This window comes from Pangasianodon hypophthalmus, chromosome 1 (genome assembly GCF_027358585.1).
Source record: "Pangasianodon hypophthalmus isolate fPanHyp1 chromosome 1, fPanHyp1.pri, whole genome shotgun sequence".
Lineage (NCBI taxonomy): Eukaryota > Metazoa > Chordata > Actinopteri > Siluriformes > Pangasiidae > Pangasianodon > Pangasianodon hypophthalmus.
The window spans coordinates 22079774-22100557 of record NC_069710.1 but is presented as its reverse complement, the minus strand read 5'-3'; the positions used below and the strand labels follow the sequence as shown (position 1 = coordinate 22100557).

The window sequence follows — 20784 nt, the reverse complement described above, 5'->3', positions numbered from 1 at the left end:
ATAGAGCTCAGAGAGCATAGCAATATAACTCATGACCATAAAATACGTTGAAGGATGAACTGTGGTGAATCATTATGGCACTACAGAGGACACTCATGCTGTTTTTGCAATGACCTACCATATGTCAAAATCATACTCAGTCAAGGCTCATAGCAACTATTAGTCATTACCTGTATGACTATGCGTTAACATGCTCAACTCAGATGACCTGCATCCATAAATTCACTTTAATTTCATGTCCTGGATTATTCCACACAACAGACCGAATGTCTAAAGTGTAGCCTTCTATCTGAATGGTTTCTTTCACTGTTCCCATCTTTGTTTTTTTGTAGTCTCACATGTTCATAATTTCTAAGTACCAAATCTGAGGTCAAACACACTAGGTTCCCCACGCTCCCAACAATTACTTCAAACTGGAACTTACCAATTTAATTATTTGCAAGGGAGAATATATCAGCTGAATACAGCAACGCTAACCCTAGGCATGAGAGAAGTGGGCGGAGATGAAGAAACAGCTGAAGTGAACTAAGGAACTGCTGTGTTTGCACAAAGTACTGAAAAAACCAGAGGGAGGCATACAAAGGCACTGGGAAACACCCAGCATCCCCTTGCCAAACCATCTGCACCTGACAATTACCTGAATAAATCTAAGAAAGTGCATGTGTCTCTGGGTATATGACCTAGTACGTATCATTTCACACATTTTGCCTTGACAAACTGATATATAACCATAGCAAAGTGCTTCTATATATCATCCATATGGTGTGCTGTATTCCCAGGGAGGTCTAGGCATTGTGTTAGGCCAAAGGCATGTGCTTCTTTGGGTGCCTTTACTTTTGCTTTCACACAGGCTTTGAGAGATAGTATCTGGGAGCCTCGCTTTCTGAGCTATTGTCGAGAAGTCATCACACAGCACAATTTATACGTCTAGCCAATGTTGCACTACTACAAATGGCATGAAGTGCTCTATCAACAAATTACAAATCAACCAACCAACTTTAATGCATTTATCATTGCTGTGATGAGATAAAATTGTTTACTTTTGCAGCACACCTTTCAGTTAATGTGATGGAAAATAACTACCCGAAAGAGGCAGCGCCAAGACTGATAAAGATTCAATGCCGAGCTCTGGAAGAAACACAGGACCTGTGTGAGTGAGGTTACTGAACTAGTGGTTGTGTATGAGCAGACTCCGTGTCATGTTTTCTCACCTATTATCTTGTCACACCAGAGATTTAAGCTTAGATCAGAGTAGCATGTGGAAAAAATGTGGTCTGTCAGTAAAACTCAAAGAGCAGCCGCAGAGAAAGAAATACTGTACATCTGTGCTCAAAATTAATCACTGGAAACCAGCATATGTCAACTTGCACAGCTGAGACAAACAATCCTCTTAAACACTGCAAAGGTTACAGAGACACAATGCATGAGAGCTAGCCAGCGTGTGTGTGTTAGTGTGTGAGGGTGTGTGAATGTAGGTCAGCCAGGTGGGCCTGGACCACAGTCAACTGGAGGTGCTGCTCTAGTGATCTCAAAAGACTCAGAGACTACCCTCAGCTACTTCTTGCACAAACATACCCAGAGCCACAAAATTCTCACCGCCACTCCTAAATGGGCAAACAAATGTTAACATATTTTTCCAGTGGCCCTGAAGCCACGCACAGGCCATGCCGCAGATAGCGTTACAGCTCAGCCTGCTTCCGATGTATGGTTTCAATCACCACGCTCTCTTTAATCAAATCAGGAAGCTAATGGCTTTGGAGGTTAACAGATCATTAGGGAAGACTCTCGTTGAAGGAAAACAAAAGGATAAGAGAAAAGGATTGTGTTATTTGCACTGATGATACAAGTGTTTTTGTTTTAAGTCTCTCGTGTTTGGCAAGGAGTTGCACGCAATTAAGTCTAATGGTAAAAATAGAATGCACTTCTGGTAAACGTTTGCGATTGGAATGAACGTGGAACCTCATTGATCATCTGAACAATAAACACGGCAAGAAAATGGTTTGTAACTTATGGCCGCCTCGGCCATTTTCCTTTTTAGACCCTTTAATGCCATTTCAATCACCAGTGATGACTAAGATTCATGCTGCAGAGCCTAAGAGAACAGTTTTGAGGGGAAACAAGTCCAGACTTTTTAAAATCTTTGGGCGGACGCTTTGTTGACCGGTTTAACGAGAGTGTGGAATGTGTTTTTAACCTTGATGTAGCCGACTGTGTTGGCCACGTGTGTTGTGGTTTGCTGAGGGCTTGCTGTGCTCTGCTGTGTTTGGGTAAAAGCCCGGCAGGTCCTGTTTCGTCTCTGTCTTGGCCTTCAAGGAGGGAAGCCCTGCCCTGCTGCTCTGAGGAGGCCTGCCGAGTATGCACTGCTTCGGTGAGGTAATCCCTCCAAGGAAAGAGCATGTCAGCTCCAGAGAGGCAAGGTTAGGAATCCTAGTGTGAAAGTAATATTGTGTGAAATAAAAGTGGCCACATAGAAATACCATGAGACATCACATCTACATTCACCATAAGCCACATTTTATTATCTTGCCTTAAGACAAGCAGGAAAAAAGGCTCAAAAGAAAAAAAAACCTGTAAAAAAAAGATGTATGACCACAAAAGACACTGAAGGCTGTAAGCAGGTAAACGTAGCCAGCACTCACTATCCCCAATGAGCTTATTATGTGTTTGTGGTGTCGAATTCTGTTAGAACAGCAGGACATTGCGGATTCCCTCCTGAAACAGACTACAGTGCCTGGTGTACTTCATGAGAAAAAAACATTCACCTCTCAATCCAACAACAAAGAGTAGAAGAAAGTTCAAAAGAGAGGCTGGCTATATAAAAATGTCATGTGTCTTCAGCATAGCTCTCTCTTGTCCCATACACACACACACGCACGCACACACATACCGGTCCACTGGGCCCAAGCAGGATGGAAATGTTGTCACAGGTAGTGGAGTTGGACAGCCAGCCAGCAGACAGAAACACAGCCAGGCAGTACACACACACACGCACACACACACACACACACACACACACCCACAAGTTTTCAAACAGAATCTCCAGTGCTACTGCTAACCAAACAATGCCTGGCCTTTCACTTAAGAGTCACTGTGCAATGGGAGGAGAGAGGAGTAGCGGAATTTCTACAACCTCAAGGACAACACAAACAGAAACAGCAGAAGAAACCCAGTAAATCTTTCTGAAAACTTTGAAAACTGTTAATCATCTAAACAATATTGAAAGTCCACTTACAAAGACTGCATCAGTTTTTGGACCAGAACTGTTTCAATAGGCTTATGGTCTAAAATCCAAAAATCCACCTCAAAGCCCAAGACACTGTACACTGGCACTGGTGTGTGCCACAAACTGCATATTTTGGCACTAAAAATGTAGCTATATGTGGGCCCGTGCCAGCAGACACTCTGTGATGGAGAACAGGCGGCTGGAGGAAAGCTGAATGAACTAACTGCAGCTTTATGGATCTCACACCATGTCAGATACAGCCAGAGTTATGCCAAGGACTCGTCCTTCTTTTACTCTCCTTCTCCCGGTCCATCAAAGCCTCCCATGGCCCTGACTTACCCTAACAGGAGTGTTAGTCAGAGCAGAGCAGAGCTGTTTCCCAGCAGAGGATACACTTTAGTACAGTAAGGGCACAGTGTTGAGCTAATGAGTTTGGAAGACTCTCTGAAATAGGAGGCGTTCTCATGTGATATGGTGTTTTATTTCAAAGCCTATAGAGAGTTGAAGGAAATCTTTGAAAGCATTGCCAAAACAAGGGACTAGGGCTCTTGTAAAAACAAATACACAATGGTACTGCTGAGTCATTAGCATCTGGACTCTTTGTATGAAGCAGATTCACATGCAGATTTGTCTTCAGCTCAGGCTCTCCCTACTTGTTTTCTCATTTATCTTTTTAATTATTTCACATTTGGTTGAAGTGAGTTGACCTGGTTCTCTGGTCATGTAGAGGTTTAGTTGCTGATGGAAAACCCGGTACCTGTAATGAGCGTATAGAGGAAAGACATGCATTCACAGGAGTCTGGGAAAAGTGAGCAACCCTCAAACTCGGACGGTGAAGAATCACGAACCGGCAGAAGGATAGTAACGTTAGTTAAATCTCTCTTTCTCTTTCCCTCTCTCTCTTTCTCTCTGTGTATGTATGTGTGTGTGTTTATATCATGGGAGGACCAAATGTCCCCATAATTATAAAAGCTACACGAAAGTGACTTTTTAATCAAAAATAGTCAAAACATTTCCTTTTTTGTAAAAGGTTACAATAAGGATTGGGTGTAGGCATAACATTATTTATCTACAGTATGTATCAAAATCTGACTCAGTTAAAAGTGCAAGTATCCAGACAAACGTCTACTCAAGTAAAAGTCAAAAAGTTGCTATTTTTGAATGTACTGAAAAGTATTAAAATGTTAAAAAGTAATCATTTTTAACTAATAAAATTAAGTTAATGTCATGTTTTCATGTGAAAAGTAACTTTTATTATCTAAAACTGTTAGAACTGCTTAAACTGTTTTAAATTAAGTTTGCTGGTATAATATGACTAATGCTACACAGTTTGCTAATGAATTAATCAGAAGTCGACTATCACGTAAAAACCAATATTTACCATTAGCTAGAATCTGACTTGCTGCCTAGCCACTTTATGTTAGCTACTAGAATCAATGCTAGTCTAGTCTGTCTGCCAATAGCAAAGAAAACAGGCTAACTTATTTAAATATAGCCTGTTAACAGTAGCAAATTAGCAATAAGAACATCAGTATGTTTTTTTTTTTCAATTTAGATGACTCCATTTCCTTTTTTAATACAAGTTTTTGTTCAAGCATAATGCAACATCTTACTGAGGTAGGGCCAGGGATGTTCAGTGTGATTAAGTCAGAGAACAAATATTCAATTTAAAAATACTCAAGTAGAAATATGCCAAAATAATACTTAAGTATAGGAAGAAAGTACAATTACTCAAGTATTTTACATTTTCTGCCAGTGAAAATCCTCACATACTGTGTGTGGATGTGTGTGTGGTGTGTTATAGATAAGCAGACACCTTAGATCAAACCTATGGGTTATGAGCAGCACATTGGTGAGGATTAACACAAACGAGCAACAATCCATAAACACATCTCTACATTGACAGCAAACATTTATGGCAATAAATCAAAGGCAATAACCATCACATTAATGAGACAACCACAGGGACTCATAAGTATGCAAATTATTGTTCAGTTTACTACAGCGCAGTGGTGCTACAACACACATAATCTGCAGAGACTTGACAATCAATGTGTTTACATCCTAATAATATGACTATTTTACAATGGGTTAAAAATTCGGCATTACCTAGAATGTTCACATGGTATTCGTGCTAACGAGATGGGTGACAAATTAAAGGAAAACTCAGTAGCTCTGTTATCTTCTGAGTGATCAGCTGTATCTTACAATGAAATATTTTTGTTCTGTTGGAAGTGGTCTCTTCTAAGATGACAACACCTCCATCCACAGGGCACGAGGGATCCCTGGGGACGTTTTGATTTGTGTGAAGATGATGTGAATCAAAACTGGCTCTCCATTTGTTTAGCCATTAGCTATGCATGTGAACTAATAAATTTATATCTGCGTCAGGGACTAGTGGGCTGTCTTAGTAGGTTAAAGAAGGAGAAAGGCACTTCAAAGTATTTATTAAAAATAATCAGGCATGATTTTCAAAGTAAAAAAATCTTTTGAGATGTGTTTCAAAGGTACAACACCTTGAAGATACAACATCATTGACAAGGGAAAAGTATAGTTATTATATTTTTTTCTGAGAGTGCCTGTATTCCTTTCAATCCTTTTCACAGACAGGCAACGCAGTATGATGAACGTCTGCCGCTCTCTGCTCTCAGCTGGCCTGAACCCAGCAAGAGAGTCCTGAGGGAAGTAAAGTGGAGCAAGACGTGGAAGCAGCACCTGGGGCTCGACCCCCCACTGCAGCCCGTGGCTCAGATGCTGCTCCTGCGTCTGTTGTGCTTGGCTGGGGGGCCTGCGCTGGGGTCTCAGGCTTCTCGTTTTACTAGGCGAGATCCCACAGACGTGCAAACCTTTCCAGCAGACCAGCAGTAAAGCAGGCATATCTAAACATGACATGTAGCATTCTCCCTGGAGAGTGTGTGGGTTCTCTGTGAGTGTGTGAGACGGGATGTGTTGTTTTGTGTACCTTCTGACATTCCACTTCTTGGAGGATAAGGGCAATTGTAAATCTTAAGCTCCTCGTATGTATGTGTGTATGCATTTTGTATTTCAGTGAGTGTCTACATGTGTATGTGTGTGTATTTGTGCGAGGAAACAAATCTCTGAATGCACATGGGACAGAAGTTGATCTATGTTGTGCTTTTCTCCTTAGTTGGTAATGAAAAGCTAGAATAGCAGTGAGCCTGGTTTCTGAATCAACAGCCTAGTCCAACCACCAAGCCCAAACTAGTAAACAATCACACACAAAAACTTTACACATGCAAACCTTTAGTAAATCAGTAGATTTTGATTTACTGCAGGTTTTCATGTACAAAACTTGTGCAAACTTGATTACACCCGAGTGTAAAAAAGTGCAGTCTGATTTACTAATAGAGTCTGTGGAGGATTGCGTTGTGTTTTGTTTTTTGTGCCTTAAAGAATATGCAGTTTGGAGTGTTTCTAGCTAAAGATGCAAAATATAGGGCGGAGTTAATGCAAATTGGTTAAATTTGCACCTGCATTATGATTTTCTAAGCCTGATGGTCACTTTAGGAACTGCAGCAGTGTGCACAAATTAACGTGACCAGAGAGCAGGTATTAAATTTGATGCTTTTCCAGGAGTCTCTTTGAGATCCAATGCAAAAAATTACACATTGTTTCCTTCCCTTATTTTGCATATGACATTCCTGCAATTCTTATTTATAAATCAGCTGTAACATGTGTACAATTTATTCCATATCACACGCATATTAGTATTTGTTATTTGAGCTCTTAGGAAATCAAGGCCATAGGGTAAATGACTGGGTAAATCTAGACAGGAAGTGTTTAAGTAGTGCCCAGATTTACTCTGAAGTGCAGACTAATCATCCTGTGGTTAAGTCTGGTTTATCTTCATTCCTCTCCTCACTGATGGAGATTTAGCGGTTAAAGGCCTAATCAGCCTGGAGTGTGTGTCAGTCAAACCTATAACTAGTGCACACTGATTGCACATAAACAGGCTGCGGTCAGTGCCTTCATCAGCTCCACTTACACACACCCAGCACCTGGAATATGACAGCCACATGGCGCAGGAGTTATAGCATTTAGCAACTGACAATTTTACTAAACAACGATGTGCCTTTAATATCTATCAAAACATTTAGTCACATGGTCCTAAAAAGAGCAATGCTCCTAATCGTAATGACCATTTATTTCTTCCATAATGGGGTGACATTTAATGAGAAATGCAACAAAAACTCCAGTATGCCCACTTGCAAATAATATGACAACTACCTACTGCAAACTGCATTTACTCAGAGCTCATATGGCAATTTAAACATTTCAGTAATACCATGACGTCCCAGTGTAACTTTATTCTAATGTAAATAGGCTTAAGTGCAATTTTCTTTATTTATAAAACCATAGTTTCAGATTCAAAGTGCACCTGAAGTTGTATGAGGCACTTACATGTGTTTTATTGTATATTTGGCCTAATTTGGGGGGTTTATGTTTAAAGATCCATGAAACAAAGAAATTAAAACCATAAATGCTCAATTTCAACTCAGCTATCTTATTATAAGGGTGTAAGATACCTGGAGTGTGCGAAATACCACAAAGAAACTGCCTATAAAATTGTGGCTCTCATGCTACACGTTGGAAAGCGGCAAGACTGGGTGCAAAATGTTTTCCACTCTCCAATTTTACTCCTCAATTTTACAAGAGCAATTAAAAGTTTGTTTCTGATGGAACCATTGATTAAAAAGAGGTATCAAGGGGGTAAAGAATTAGATTTATAATCTGCAACATCCAGCCAGGCTTTTTATTGGCTGCTTAAGTGTGTGAGGCCTGACCTCTGTAAGTGGCCTGTGAAATGATGGTGACCTCGTAGTGGAGGTTCCTAATCACCCTGTAACCTCAGAGTATCATCATCCCCAAGCACAGAGTGTCCACTAAACTCTCCCTACATGCCTGACCCCTTACCTCAGTCATGCAGAAGGAATAAATCAACTGTCTGTGCTAACTCTGGAGAATGTGGCTAGCAAATGGTAATTACTGAGGTCAACACGCAAGTATGATGGTGCATACATTAGCCTTTGCATGTACATGGTAAAGATATTATACAGACATGGTTGAACATGTGTGTTAAGTGCATTAATGTTTAGACTTTTTTAGACTTTATTCAGAATGTGTATACACAAACACACACACACACACACACACACACAGTATATGTATGTATAAAGGCATGCAGGTGCAAATCTACAGCGGTGTAGCATGTGAGTGTCAGTTGCGTGTACTTTCTTCTGTCTGTATGTGTGTTTGACACAATGCTGTATGTTATATAGCAGAGGACTTCTGAAGTGTTTAATGCTGAGACATCAACGCTGTTGCCATCATTTACTACCACAGAGGTGAAGATCCATACCACAGCTCATTTCAGCCCCTTCTAAATAAAAAATATACAAGAGGAATATAGGCTAACGGTGTAGTGTTTCACTAACCATATATAAAGATTGTTCAAGTAACTTATCATCTGCACTGTCATTTGGAATTTCAGACATTTGTAATATTTTTAAATGAAAAACAAGCAAGCTTCAGTACACCATTGTTACATGGATGATATATAAATTAGCTGGACTGTTATATGTAACTATTGTATAAAAAATGAACCCCCAATATCCACTATGCAATAATGTCTTAATTATGTTATTGGTAGTTAGTTTGCAGAATTCTTGGCTGAATGATGGGTTCATCTAGATGGCTATCTACCCTCTTCTGCATACATGAGCTCACAGATGCCAACGATTGGCTAGTGTTACTGTGATTGACAGGACCGTGAGAGAATGCAATCCCTCCCACCAAGATTTTGCTCCCTTGACTCCTGGCCGCAGATGACTATGGCATCATCGGGATTTAAATTTGCTTTTCTGTTGAGCCAGTCGGGGGCTCGTCATCTGGATTTTTTATCATCAATGGAATAAACATGAAAATGCAAACATCAATTATTGCAAGTGTTAATTACTTTGCTAATAGCACTAACATTTTTAACATATGCTTCCTAGTGCTAACTAAAGATCACTATGAACTAAGACCCTAGTTGACATGTTTTTGAAGGTTAATTCATGGAATAAAGTTTTCTTTACATTATTTACTGCATTAGTTTACATTAATAAGCCATGGAGTTCAGCACTAATAAGGCATGCATAACGTGTGTATATCTGGATACATTGGAATTCTAAGATTTTAAGCCATAAAGTTTTAACCCTCAACATAGTCAATTTGAAGGAGCAGTATCATTACGTTATGTACGAATGTACAATATATTGTATATAAGGCACATTAACAGTGTTCTACAGATTTTAATGAGAGAGCATCAGAAACTATTCATTATGGAGACACTCTAGGTGTGTGAGAGTATTATCATGCAGTATTAGGTGTAGGATCGTCGATCTGCTGGAATATTTATATGTAATTTGGATAACCGTATAAATCTGTGTGTGTAATAGTGGAAGTAAAATTACAATTTCAATTTACAGTTTATTCATTTGGCCAACATTTTGTGTGAGGAGGAGCTGACAATAATGAATGAACAAGACTAAGTTTCCTGTGCGGTACTATACTACTATTAGTTCTTGTAAAGTACCTCTGAGGATGTAGTTCTGGTAGTTCTGGTCAGCCTCTGCCCCCACTTTAATGAGACAGATGAGTCCCTCAGCCACCACAAACTCGTGCACCAGGTCCTTATCATCCTGCAGGCGCAGAGCAGAAATGAATGCCTCAGCACAAACACTACTGAGATTAAATGCAGTTTGAATAATGCTTTTTAACAACAGACATGGTAACACAATGTCACACAAAGCAGAAAAGCAGTCAGTCACTTATGCTGAGCTATTTTATATCCAAATATAATGTAAATAAATTTTCACTAGGCCTTGTAAATGACACACTTTGTTGGGGTTGTTGTGATTGTGCAGGGTCATACACGTTGTGGGAGTCACTGTGATTCATTAGCAATATGGTATACGACCCTCACACACAGTCCAAAGTGCACATTCTGCTCCGCACTTCATTTCCTCTGACCATGGTAACCCTGTGTGTTTGGGGCTCGGCAACTGCTGGTTGCTAAGCGTGGCTCGGCTCCTTCGCCAGGCCTAAGAGCTCATTAAATAAAAGAAGTGGGAAGAGAGCTTTCTGTGTTAGCTAGATTTACACACACACACACACACAAACACACACACCCGCAGACCCGCAGTCTGGGCATAAAACTTTGATAAATCTTTGATTACACCACTTTCTGCCTGTCTCTCTGCTTTGCATTCAGAGTTTACCAATATCCAGTATTTCTCCAGCTTTGACATTTTTGAGGACGCACCCAATCACTGATGTAAAAATGATTAGAGGGTTGGTCTTTCGGACTTCTGCAGCCAAAAAGCCTATAATGACAGGGAATTCCTGTGTATATGTCTGGATAAATGTGAACTACAATGCTCAGTATACAGCGCTTTTGTGCCTGTCTGTAAATAAAGTGCATCTGAAAGTATTTCTCAAATAACTTGGCACTAATTATGCGTGGATAAATAGTTGAGAAGTTGTAGTTGAGTGTGTGTCATTTTTCGAGCGGCCACCTGATGACAAATGTACTATAAACCTTCACACCTGTCAACAGCTGTGTAATCGAAATCTTCCAGACATCCAGATTTTAAACACACGCACACACACATACACACACACACATACACACACACTTTTTCTACTGACCTTGAAGAACCTCTAGTGATATAATTATTAATGCAGCTACCTGATGCTATACCTACACTTGAATCTTACCTTAACCCTAACCTCAGTAACCTACAATAAACATTTTGGCTATTTTACAGTTTTTAAAATAGCATTTAAAAAAAATCTAACTAAAATAAATAAATAAATAAATATACCTGTCAGATATTCCTATTCTTTTGAGACATTTGGTTCACACAAGATATAAAAACCCCACACATGCCTGCTCTTAAAACTAACCTTAACCTTAACCTCAGTAATCTAAAGGAAATCTTCAGGCTCTTTTTAACTTTTTAAATAAAAGCTGCAGTTTTTGGGCCCACAATGAGAGAAAAACATGGCTACACCCACAGTAGCATGCATTTCAGACAAATTTGACTTTCATTTTCAGATGATGCATTGCGTTTTAATTTTTCAAACATTCAGTGGAAGTCAGTGGAGGTCATGTTAATGCACACCCAATCAACTCACCTTCCCATATAAAGACAGGTGACAAAAGTAAAGGAAAAAACTATCACAAGCTGCCAAAACAGCTTCAATGAGCCTTGGAACTGTACTGGAGGATGAACACTATGCTTCCAAAATCTATTCCCTCAGTTGGTGTTTTAGTGATGGTGGTGGAGAGCGCTGTCTAACACGCTGGTCTAAAAGCTCCCACAGCTGTTCAGTTGGGTTGAGATCAGGTGACTGTCAAAGTCTTAGCAAAACATTTACATCATTTTAATACTTATCGAACCATTTAGTGAACCCTCCTGCCCTGTGGGTGGGGAAGGGGTCATCCTGGAAGAGACCACTCGCATCAGGATAGAAATGTTTCATCATAGGATAAAGTTGATCAGTCCAAATAACCATACTGATTTGCAGTGACCCTTGCCTCAAAGAGGACAAATGAACTTTGCAGCAAAATACCCCCACAGCATAACAGAGCCAGAGTTTTTTCTTTATTTTGTCATCTGTCTGTACTTAATATGGCAAATGTATGTTCACTTACTTCACTCAATATAAGTAAGAAGCCTTCGGAAAACAAAAGAAAAATCAAAGGTGGCTTACCTGAAAAATCTGCTTGAGAGAGAACAGGGCTCTTCTTAGCTCCCTTCCTGTTGAGTTGTAGAGTTTCTCTGCAAGGCAGCAAGAGAAAAGGAATGGATTACACAGTTGTTCTCAATTTCTTACACACGATTCATGAACAGCACGTCTAATCCAATATGTCCCATAGGCTCTGCAAAACCTCATGTACTGCCAGCAGTGACAAACTGTCAGTATGTGTTCACATGACAAAGAATCTGTTCTTGTTCTGGTTTGAACTAGACTGCAAACTGCCACTATGCCCGATTATCCTAATAAAACTGTGGTCCCTGATCCCAGTGCTGGGACGCAGAGCTCTGTTCTTTATCTGTGTGTAACCACTCAAAATCATACATGGTTAATTCTAGCGTGAAGGGAATCAAAAAGGCTTTAATGGTTTATTCTCCTTCAGCTGTGGGCAATGAATTTTCCCCACAGGATTTTTAACTGCAGTTCTTCAGTCTGCCAGAACGTGGCAGGATTGAGATCATGCTGCTTGTTTGTGTTTGTGCAGCGCATCTGACCGCCTGCCTTTCTGATTCAGCATTTGCTGCCTCATTGATAATTGTAAGAAATCACTCTGTAATGGCCTCTCTCTCTCTCTCTCTCTCTCTCTCTCTCTCTCTTTGCAAACCTGGTAAATCTGCTGGACATCATTATGTTAACACTAGTAAGCTTTTTAGTTCAAGACAGATTGCGTCTCCTGTTCTATAAAGACTTGTTGATATTTGTGTGTTTATTATTACAAATTTAATTTCAATATAACAGTACAAATTGCCTGTAAAATCATGCATTAAAGGTGATCATGGTTAAAAATTCAATGCTGTTTTTAAGACTGCAGAGAGATGTGCTCTTCAGAAACATAAGGAGACCAAATCTTATAGAACAGCTGGTTTTATTTATCATGGAAATGCAAGACCAAAACTGACACTTCACTAACATATCAGTATTATGATATATTATGTCACAATACACATTTTTGAAATATCTTCAGTATTTTTATCATAATTACAAACTATGATTGGAAGCAGCAGACTCTGGGTTTGTTTGGGGGCGGGGCTCATAAACACAGGTTTGCCTTCACACTGAAGAAATCCTACTGAACCGTGGCTCAATTGTCCAATTTCATACGTCACATCTGTGTACTCAGGTTTGCAAATGGGAGGCACTAGGTTGATTATTTATTGTTATTTTCCTTTGGTAACAACACACAAGTGGCAAGGAACAGCACATCTGGCTGCATGGCATGTCTTTGTGCAGGAATACCTACAAACATGGAGCAGATATTAAAGAAGCCATTTTTAGCCATACAGACCACCATAAGACATGCATTTTTCACCATGTTCTCACTGCAAGCACTCGCACCAAAAAAGTAAACTAATAACAATGCTCCAGTTCTATGAAAGACATATGGTTATATATCAATAACCATAACAAAGTAAGTAATGTGACAAATTAAACCAACCGCATTCCTCAGCAAGCATCACTAAGTGCAGATAACTTCCGCATCTGATGCGGATTGTGCTGTGCTTCAGTTGACGCTAACCCCAGACCAGGGATCAGATATAACCATATAACATGTCAAGTGCTATGATCAGTCTGTCACTTTAAAGTTGAAATAAAACTAGATAAATTCAATTAGCTGACTATAAGTAGTATGTTAGGCCTAAATCATTTTCAAATTGAATGTGTATTTTTGTCATCTGAGATGGTCAGGTATTGCGGAGTGGTGCTTTGCATCCATAACTGTGCATCTTTCTCAAATCTCAGATAGTTTAGGGAAATCATGTCTTAGTGGAGTAGCAGACTGGAGTAAAATCATTCAAACTTCCAAAAGCAGCATGGAAAAGGTTTATACTTCAAAACAAAGGGGGAAGCTACCATATACTTACAGTGTCACAACAGCCATACGCATCTCAACGCATGCCATGTCACACCTTCTCTCTCAATAAACAGATGAAGCATTGCTCCTTACGCCACATGCACATGTGGCACAGCAGGGAGAAGATTTTTCCCAGGAAGGCTTTAGAATTGGCCAATGCATGTTTCCTGGCCTTGTTTCTCGTGTACAGCACAGTACAGAACTGTGTCGGCATGATTTATCTCAGACGCGAGTTTCTATTGTGAAGCCGTGCAAATCACACTATTGTGAGGGAGGCTGCGTGTGCCAGGGCTCTTACTTTTCAACCACAATGTTAGGACTTAAGTCATGTGTAAAACGAGCTCAGCTCTGAAAAGAGAGAGGGAAAGAGAGAGACAGAGAGAGAGAGAGAAACTTTGGCACACCTGTAAGAAGCCCAGACTTGTAAGGAAAAATATTCTTTTATGCGAGACATAACTACATTAGAGTGTTTTCTGAAAAGAAAAAAAAAAATAACGGGACAATTTATGAAATACTTCAACTGATAAAGTTCATATGTTTAGTACAGTGCATATGTCTTCATTAAATATGACTGTCTAGCCACAACCTAGTCAAACTGCTGATAAAAGAAAGCTCTCCTTCATATATAAAAGCAAATTATTTCACTGTACACTCACGGTAATAGATGTAGGAGAATCAGCATACTTTGCTATGGAAGCTTAATTCTCTGGAACAGACCTGCACTTTCTGAGACCTGGAAGAGATTAGGTCCAGTCATCCCTCCATCCCTCCATCCCTCTATCCCTGTGCAGCTCTGCTCAGGTGGCCAGCAGCCCAGCTCTGCAGCTCTGGCTCATCAGACGACTGCGAGCCTTGGCCAGCTGGACGCGTGCCTCCATTCCCACATTCCCAGCACCTCTCGCTTTCGTCCTGCTTCTGAACCTTCCTCTGTCTCTTTCCTCTCCTCCCTCATTTTTTGCCCATGTTGCAAAATTATTACTTCAGTTCTTATTTCATAGTAGCAAGCCTTCACCTTCTTTTTATTTTTTAACTTTGGCATCTTTGACAACCTGACTACTGCCATATTTTTTCTCTTTCTTACATCCAACTGTGCTGCCCTGGATAACACACACACACACACATACACACACACTTTTCTTGTGTGATCTCCTCTTGTCTCTTTCATGTGTCTTACTTGCTGTGGGTGTCTAAACACAAGTCATAAAGCAATCAGCAAGAAACTCATCACATACTCTTCTTACCTGCAACATGCAGGATGAGGATGAGGGTCTGGTTGTAGTGAGAGTGTCTGAATTTATGTTTGTGTCAGTGCATGTGCTGTGGAACATATTCTCAAAGCAAGTATAATGCCTGTAAAAAAAACCTGTTACATAGTTACACAGTCCAGCCTGACACACACACACACACACACTCACACACATACAACCTGACACAGGAAAAAAGAGGCTCATATTTAATGAGAACTATTTCAGCTCTGATTAGTTCCATACCAGCTGGCAGGGATAAGTGGTCACACAATACTGCCATCTCGCTCTCTACTCATGTCCACAATGAACAAATAATCATAATGGGGTGAGAGAGAAAGAAAAGGAGAGAAAAAGAAGGGGTAGCATGGAGAAATACGGTATTTAAGTATTTGAGAATATTTTTCTGTCTGTGTTATTACACACGTTCCTTCCAATCCACTGCTGCATATGTCTCTTGTACAGCAGATGTCCAGAGCAAAGCTGCAACATAGCACAGGAATTACCTAACTTTTCTCATTCATTCATTCATTCATTCACTGTTTTATCCCTGTCTTGGGAACACTGGGCATGAAGTGGAAATACAACTTTGAAAGGACACAAGTTTTGAAAGGCAGTTTAGAATAGCCAATCCACCTACTGGCATGTTGTTGGGAGGTGGGAGGAAACCAAAGAACCTGGAGGAAACCTGTACAATCACTGTGCCGCTCTTTCTCAAACATGGATGTCAAAAATTATGTCCCCTACTTCCCAGATATCCTGGAATTGTGACAGTTGCATTTGAAATGGGTCAGATTACCATCGGGAGGTCACAGAGTGAGATAGATGGCACAGGCACACAGATGGCTAATCTGCCCGGGTGTTACCATCCGGCACCACCTTTTGTGTGTGCATGAATGTGTATATGCCTATGTGTTTGTGTTTGTGTTTTGTGTGCACTTCCGAGTGAACCATGTTGGAGGTCACTCTACCAGGCAAGGGGATTTTGGGGATATCTGGCATTGTTTGAATGTGTTTACTCACAACAGATGGAGTAGCTCAGTAAATTTCAGTATAGCTTGGGGCATCACACTCTAGACACCAGTCACGTAATCAAAAGCAGCCACTGATAGCCATGCTAAAAATATCCAAATTGCAGGACTGCACAGAAACATTGTAAAGGCAAGATGACAGGTGAGTAAGTGACTACAGTAGGACTGGAATGGATGCTTCATAGGAGATGCCTCAAAGATTCATGAACATATTTCTAGTAAAGACAAACTAATACAGTCTTGGGAAAAAGAAAGTACACCCTCCTTCAATTCTATGTTTTTATTTATCAGAGCCTAAATAACAATTGTGCGGTCCTCACTAACTTTTTTAAACAAACAAATAACCTTTTAATATGTACTCATTTTTTACTAAAAGTAAACAAACATTCAGAAAACAGGTGGGAAAAAATAAATACCCCCCATAATTCAGTAGCAAGTAGAACCACCTTTAGCAACAATAAACTTAGGTAAATGTTTTCTGTAGGAGTTTAGCAGTCTCTTCAAACATCTCCAACTTGGTCTCGTCAATCCAAAGAATTCTGTTCTAGAACTTTTGTGGTTTGTTCAGATGCAATTTTTCAAGCCATATTATTGTTGGAGAGAAGGGCTTTTTCCTAGCCACCCTTCCATGAAAGCCATACTTGTTCAGTCTTTTTCTAATTGTGCTGTCATGAACATAAACATTTAATGTGCCTGTAGGTCACATGATGTAGCTCTAGGGTTTTTCTTTATATCTCTGAGCATTAAATGGTCTGACCTTGGACTGAATTTGCTGGGATGCCCACTGCTGGGAAGCTTGGCAACTGTCTTGAAGGCTCTCTATTCTTAAACAATCCTTCTCACTGTAGAATGATGAATGTCAAATTATTTGGAGATGGCCTTATAACCCTTCCCAGATTGATGATCAGCAACAATTGCTTGTCTGAGGTCATGGCTGATGTCCTTTCTTCTTGACACACCTGAGTGCTCCAGAGCACCAAAGTGACAAAAGTTCTGCTTATATACTTCTTGATGATAAACTAATCTTGTGCAATTCATTATTAACACCTGGCTGCTAATTATTTTCTTATTCATCATGGAAGTAGGAAGGGTGTACTTATTTTTTTCCCACCTGGTTTCTGAATACTGGTTTACTTTTTGGGAAGAACTGACTACATATGTGACATACATGTGTTGTGCATTCTGAGATGCTTTTCTGCTCACCGTGGTTGTCAAGAGTGGTTATTTAGTTACTGTAGCCTTCCAGTCAGCTCGAACCACTCTGGCCATTCTCCTCCGACCTCTCTCATCAACAAGGCATTGATTTAACTTAATAATAATTTAAAGATTTTACTTGATAATTTAAAAAAAAAATCATAAAAAGCATTTTAATTTTCTGTCCTCCCAGGGAACAAGTTTAAAGTGTAATATGCTTATCTATAAACACCAAAGTGAAATCTCTCTCCCTCTCTCTCTTCCTCTCTCTCTCATCACAATCACTCCTGCTGTGATGCCTACTCACGATGGCTTCAATATTTCATCACTGTAATCCCAATTGTGCCACACTCCTTTTCTCACTTCCTCATGTGTTTTACATTGCCATCGAACCACTTTGCCACTGAAGGAATAAACACCCAGTAAACTGTCAGAACAGTACCACTGCTCCAGTGCACCTGGCTCAAGCCAACAGGACCTCCATATGGCCATGATTTCTCCATCTCTCTCTCTCTCTCTCTCTCTCTCTCTCTCTCAGGCCCTCCATAACTGCCTCACTGCAGTTCCGCTCCTCTAATCCACTCATTCTGGTCCTAATTTATAGAGAGAAAACAGGAGTAATTAGGGAGAGACCTCCCAACATGAGCCCGGGCTTGTAACCTGCTACTTTACAGACTTTGATCCTCCGCTCCTCGGCCCAAACATCAAGCGTCCTCTTGCTTAATAAATGCAGATAAACGGAGGCAGGTGGAACACATTATAAGGAATGTAAGTAATGATGAGACTGTTTTATAGTGGAGGCAACAAAAATTATTATTCAGGCTTTACTGACTCAGAAGGGAAGTTGTGTGTGTGCAACTATATAAGTATGAGAGAGTATGAATGTTAGTGTTTATGCACACACATCTGCAAGCTCACTTGCCAGATCTACCACACAACATGGGCGGAAGAGCAGCAGTTTGTAATGAATTGATTCCTTCACTTACGCGTTTTGTGCATGTGGGTACTGCCAACTGATGACTGCCAGATGCAGATCTACGCCGAGGGCAATGATTACAATTCATAGGCTGAGAACGTCGTAATGTGCTACAGCTCTCACAAAATGGGCCACCGCTTACCCAGAGGTTGTTCTGTTCTCCTTCCACACATCAGGATACGATAGAGATGTAGTCTGGATAGGATAATCTTTGCTAGTCCTTTCCACCGGGATTTGCATGGGAACAATTTGACTGAAACAGCGACACTTGTGTCATTGGCTGATGCTCCCTGCTGCTGCTGTGCCTCTTTATTTCACTCATAATAAAAGCTGAAACCATAAAGCCTAGAAATCCAAACGGTGTGACAATTTGACAGCTTGTAAAACAAGCAATACAGAGCCATGAGCAAATGCTCAAAGCCACAAAAATGCAATTTTATTAGGGCCTATAGTGGGCACAAGTCATGTAATAGGATTGCATTGTGCTTAAAAAGCATTAACACCAACTTATGCGTCAGCTTGCTTATCATGTGTTTAAGTCAGTGCCAATTAGACTTCACCTTCAGCTTGAACAGTTCCGGCATATAAGGCAAGCATCAAATCCCATTCCTTCTTTAGAGTAATTAACACAGATAAGCAACAGGCCCCAGAAGAGAGAAGATACAGTCATATCAGTGTGCCATGCTGCAACATGTCTTCTTTACCATAAACACAGAGAATAACACATCACAGTTAAGAGGGCTGTGTAACTGGAAACTTGATATGAACAGACCATAGCAAAATCTGTTCCTCTGCTCCAGTTGGCTATCCAATCCTGAGATAATGACACATATCTCAGGCAGATTCTAATCATGGAGCCCCAAACGCTCTGATGCAGGACTGTATTGTCTCTCAGATAAGCTCTGAAATCTGAGAGGGCCTTAGGTAGGTGTTTATATGTAGACTGTTTTGTAAATGTTCCGCTCCTGGCTTGTCTGTTGAATAGCATTAAAAACAAACTGTAAGACCTACAGAGAAAGGAGGGTAATTGCTACTGGGCCATACAGTGAAATGCTTGTGATAAAGTATGTTCCCTGGAAAAGTGCTTTCTATAGTCCTTGTGTTTTGGAATTTTCTGCAGTGATATCTCAGTCTTACTCTCACTCCCACACACACACACACACACACACACACACACATCTACCCAATGTTGTCACAAATTATGTCTCAATGACGTTGCATGCAGCTAGTTTGGTAACTGGGAAGACGACAGCACGACGTCATTTTGAATCATTGTTTCCTAATTTTATAGCTTTAAACATGTTCGAGTATTTATTCAGTTGCTGACTGTAGTCAGTTGTGTGTTAATGGCTAAACAATGCATCAAAAAAGTAGTTATGTTGATTAATCACAGATGGACAGCTGCATGAAGGAAAGTTAAGTCGCGTCACTCTCGGTTCATCACAAATCTGGCAGATTGTGTAAGGGCTCTGGAGCACCACCACTCGTCCCCACATAAAGCAGGGTTGTTGCAGTGCCAGATTCTTCAAGCGATTTGATTTCAAATCGCTGTCATATGTGAAAAGCTCCTGCACATGCTCAATCCTGTTCACAGATCCCTGTAAAATCCTGGTTGTCCACACAGAGCAAGTGATCTTCATTACCATGCACTGTTCAATACCATGCACTGTAGCCTGAAGACACACTCTCTGTTCCTATATCTCTCCTTGTCACAGTGGCGATAGTGACTGGCCTCGTGACTGGTCTTGGATTTGAAGTGATGCATAAAAGAGCTGCAATAATCACAGCTATTAGAGACCAGTGCACCAGCAGGATCCATGCCAGCAGGAAGACTTGTACCGGTCTCTGCATTGGAAAACAGATGGGATGTCGCTTGTATACACACATACACAAGTGCATACGCACTGAGTTGAGCCACCTGTGGATGTCAAAAGGCTTGCTCAAGTTTTCCAGTCTGTAACTACCTGGCAGTGTGAATTGGACATGTGGACATCATCTAGTCACCTACTGAACCGCAAGCCTTTACAACACCTTTTTTGCCTCCTAGTTTAACAACTGCACATTTAGTAGAAGGATCTTTATGATAAAAGTCAAGATAATGCTTCATACCTAGTGTGACCAGGTTTAGTGTTTACTCATGCTCAACAGATGTGATCACATGTACCCTATTTCTTTGTTGATATGTGTTTAATCCAGCTACGAGAGAATCTGTGAACTATCCTCCTAAACGACATCTGTTTTAATGAGTACAATTTAATGGATCCGGTCACATGACATTGGCCACTTCATTTAATCTGACATCCTCTTTAATAAAAGCTGGAGTCTGTCATCAGGCAACGGTATCCTCTCAAAGAGACCTGAGCTAATGTCTTCATCCTGCCAGCCAGCCTCCTTGGCTCCAGGCCACACTGAGCCTCGAACCGCTGGAAGAAGGACAG

The 20784-nt window shown here is 40.5% G+C and overlaps 1 protein-coding gene across 7 annotated transcripts in view; it reads right to left on the bottom strand.

The window, feature by feature from the left end:
* The window catches only part of fhod3b (formin homology 2 domain containing 3b), a 115309-nt gene that overhangs the window by 34284 nt on the left and 60241 nt on the right, over window positions 1-20784 (bottom strand). For all 7 annotated transcript variants that reach the window (XM_026939908.3, XM_026939909.3, XM_026939910.3 and 4 more), the window contains exons 4-5: window positions 12005-12072; window positions 9822-9927 (exon numbers count right to left, since the gene is read on the bottom strand). In XM_026939908.3, coding sequence (XP_026795709.3) covers window positions 9822-9927; window positions 12005-12072 — 174 coding nt within the window. The remainder of the gene's footprint in view (window positions 1-9821; window positions 9928-12004; window positions 12073-20784) is intronic.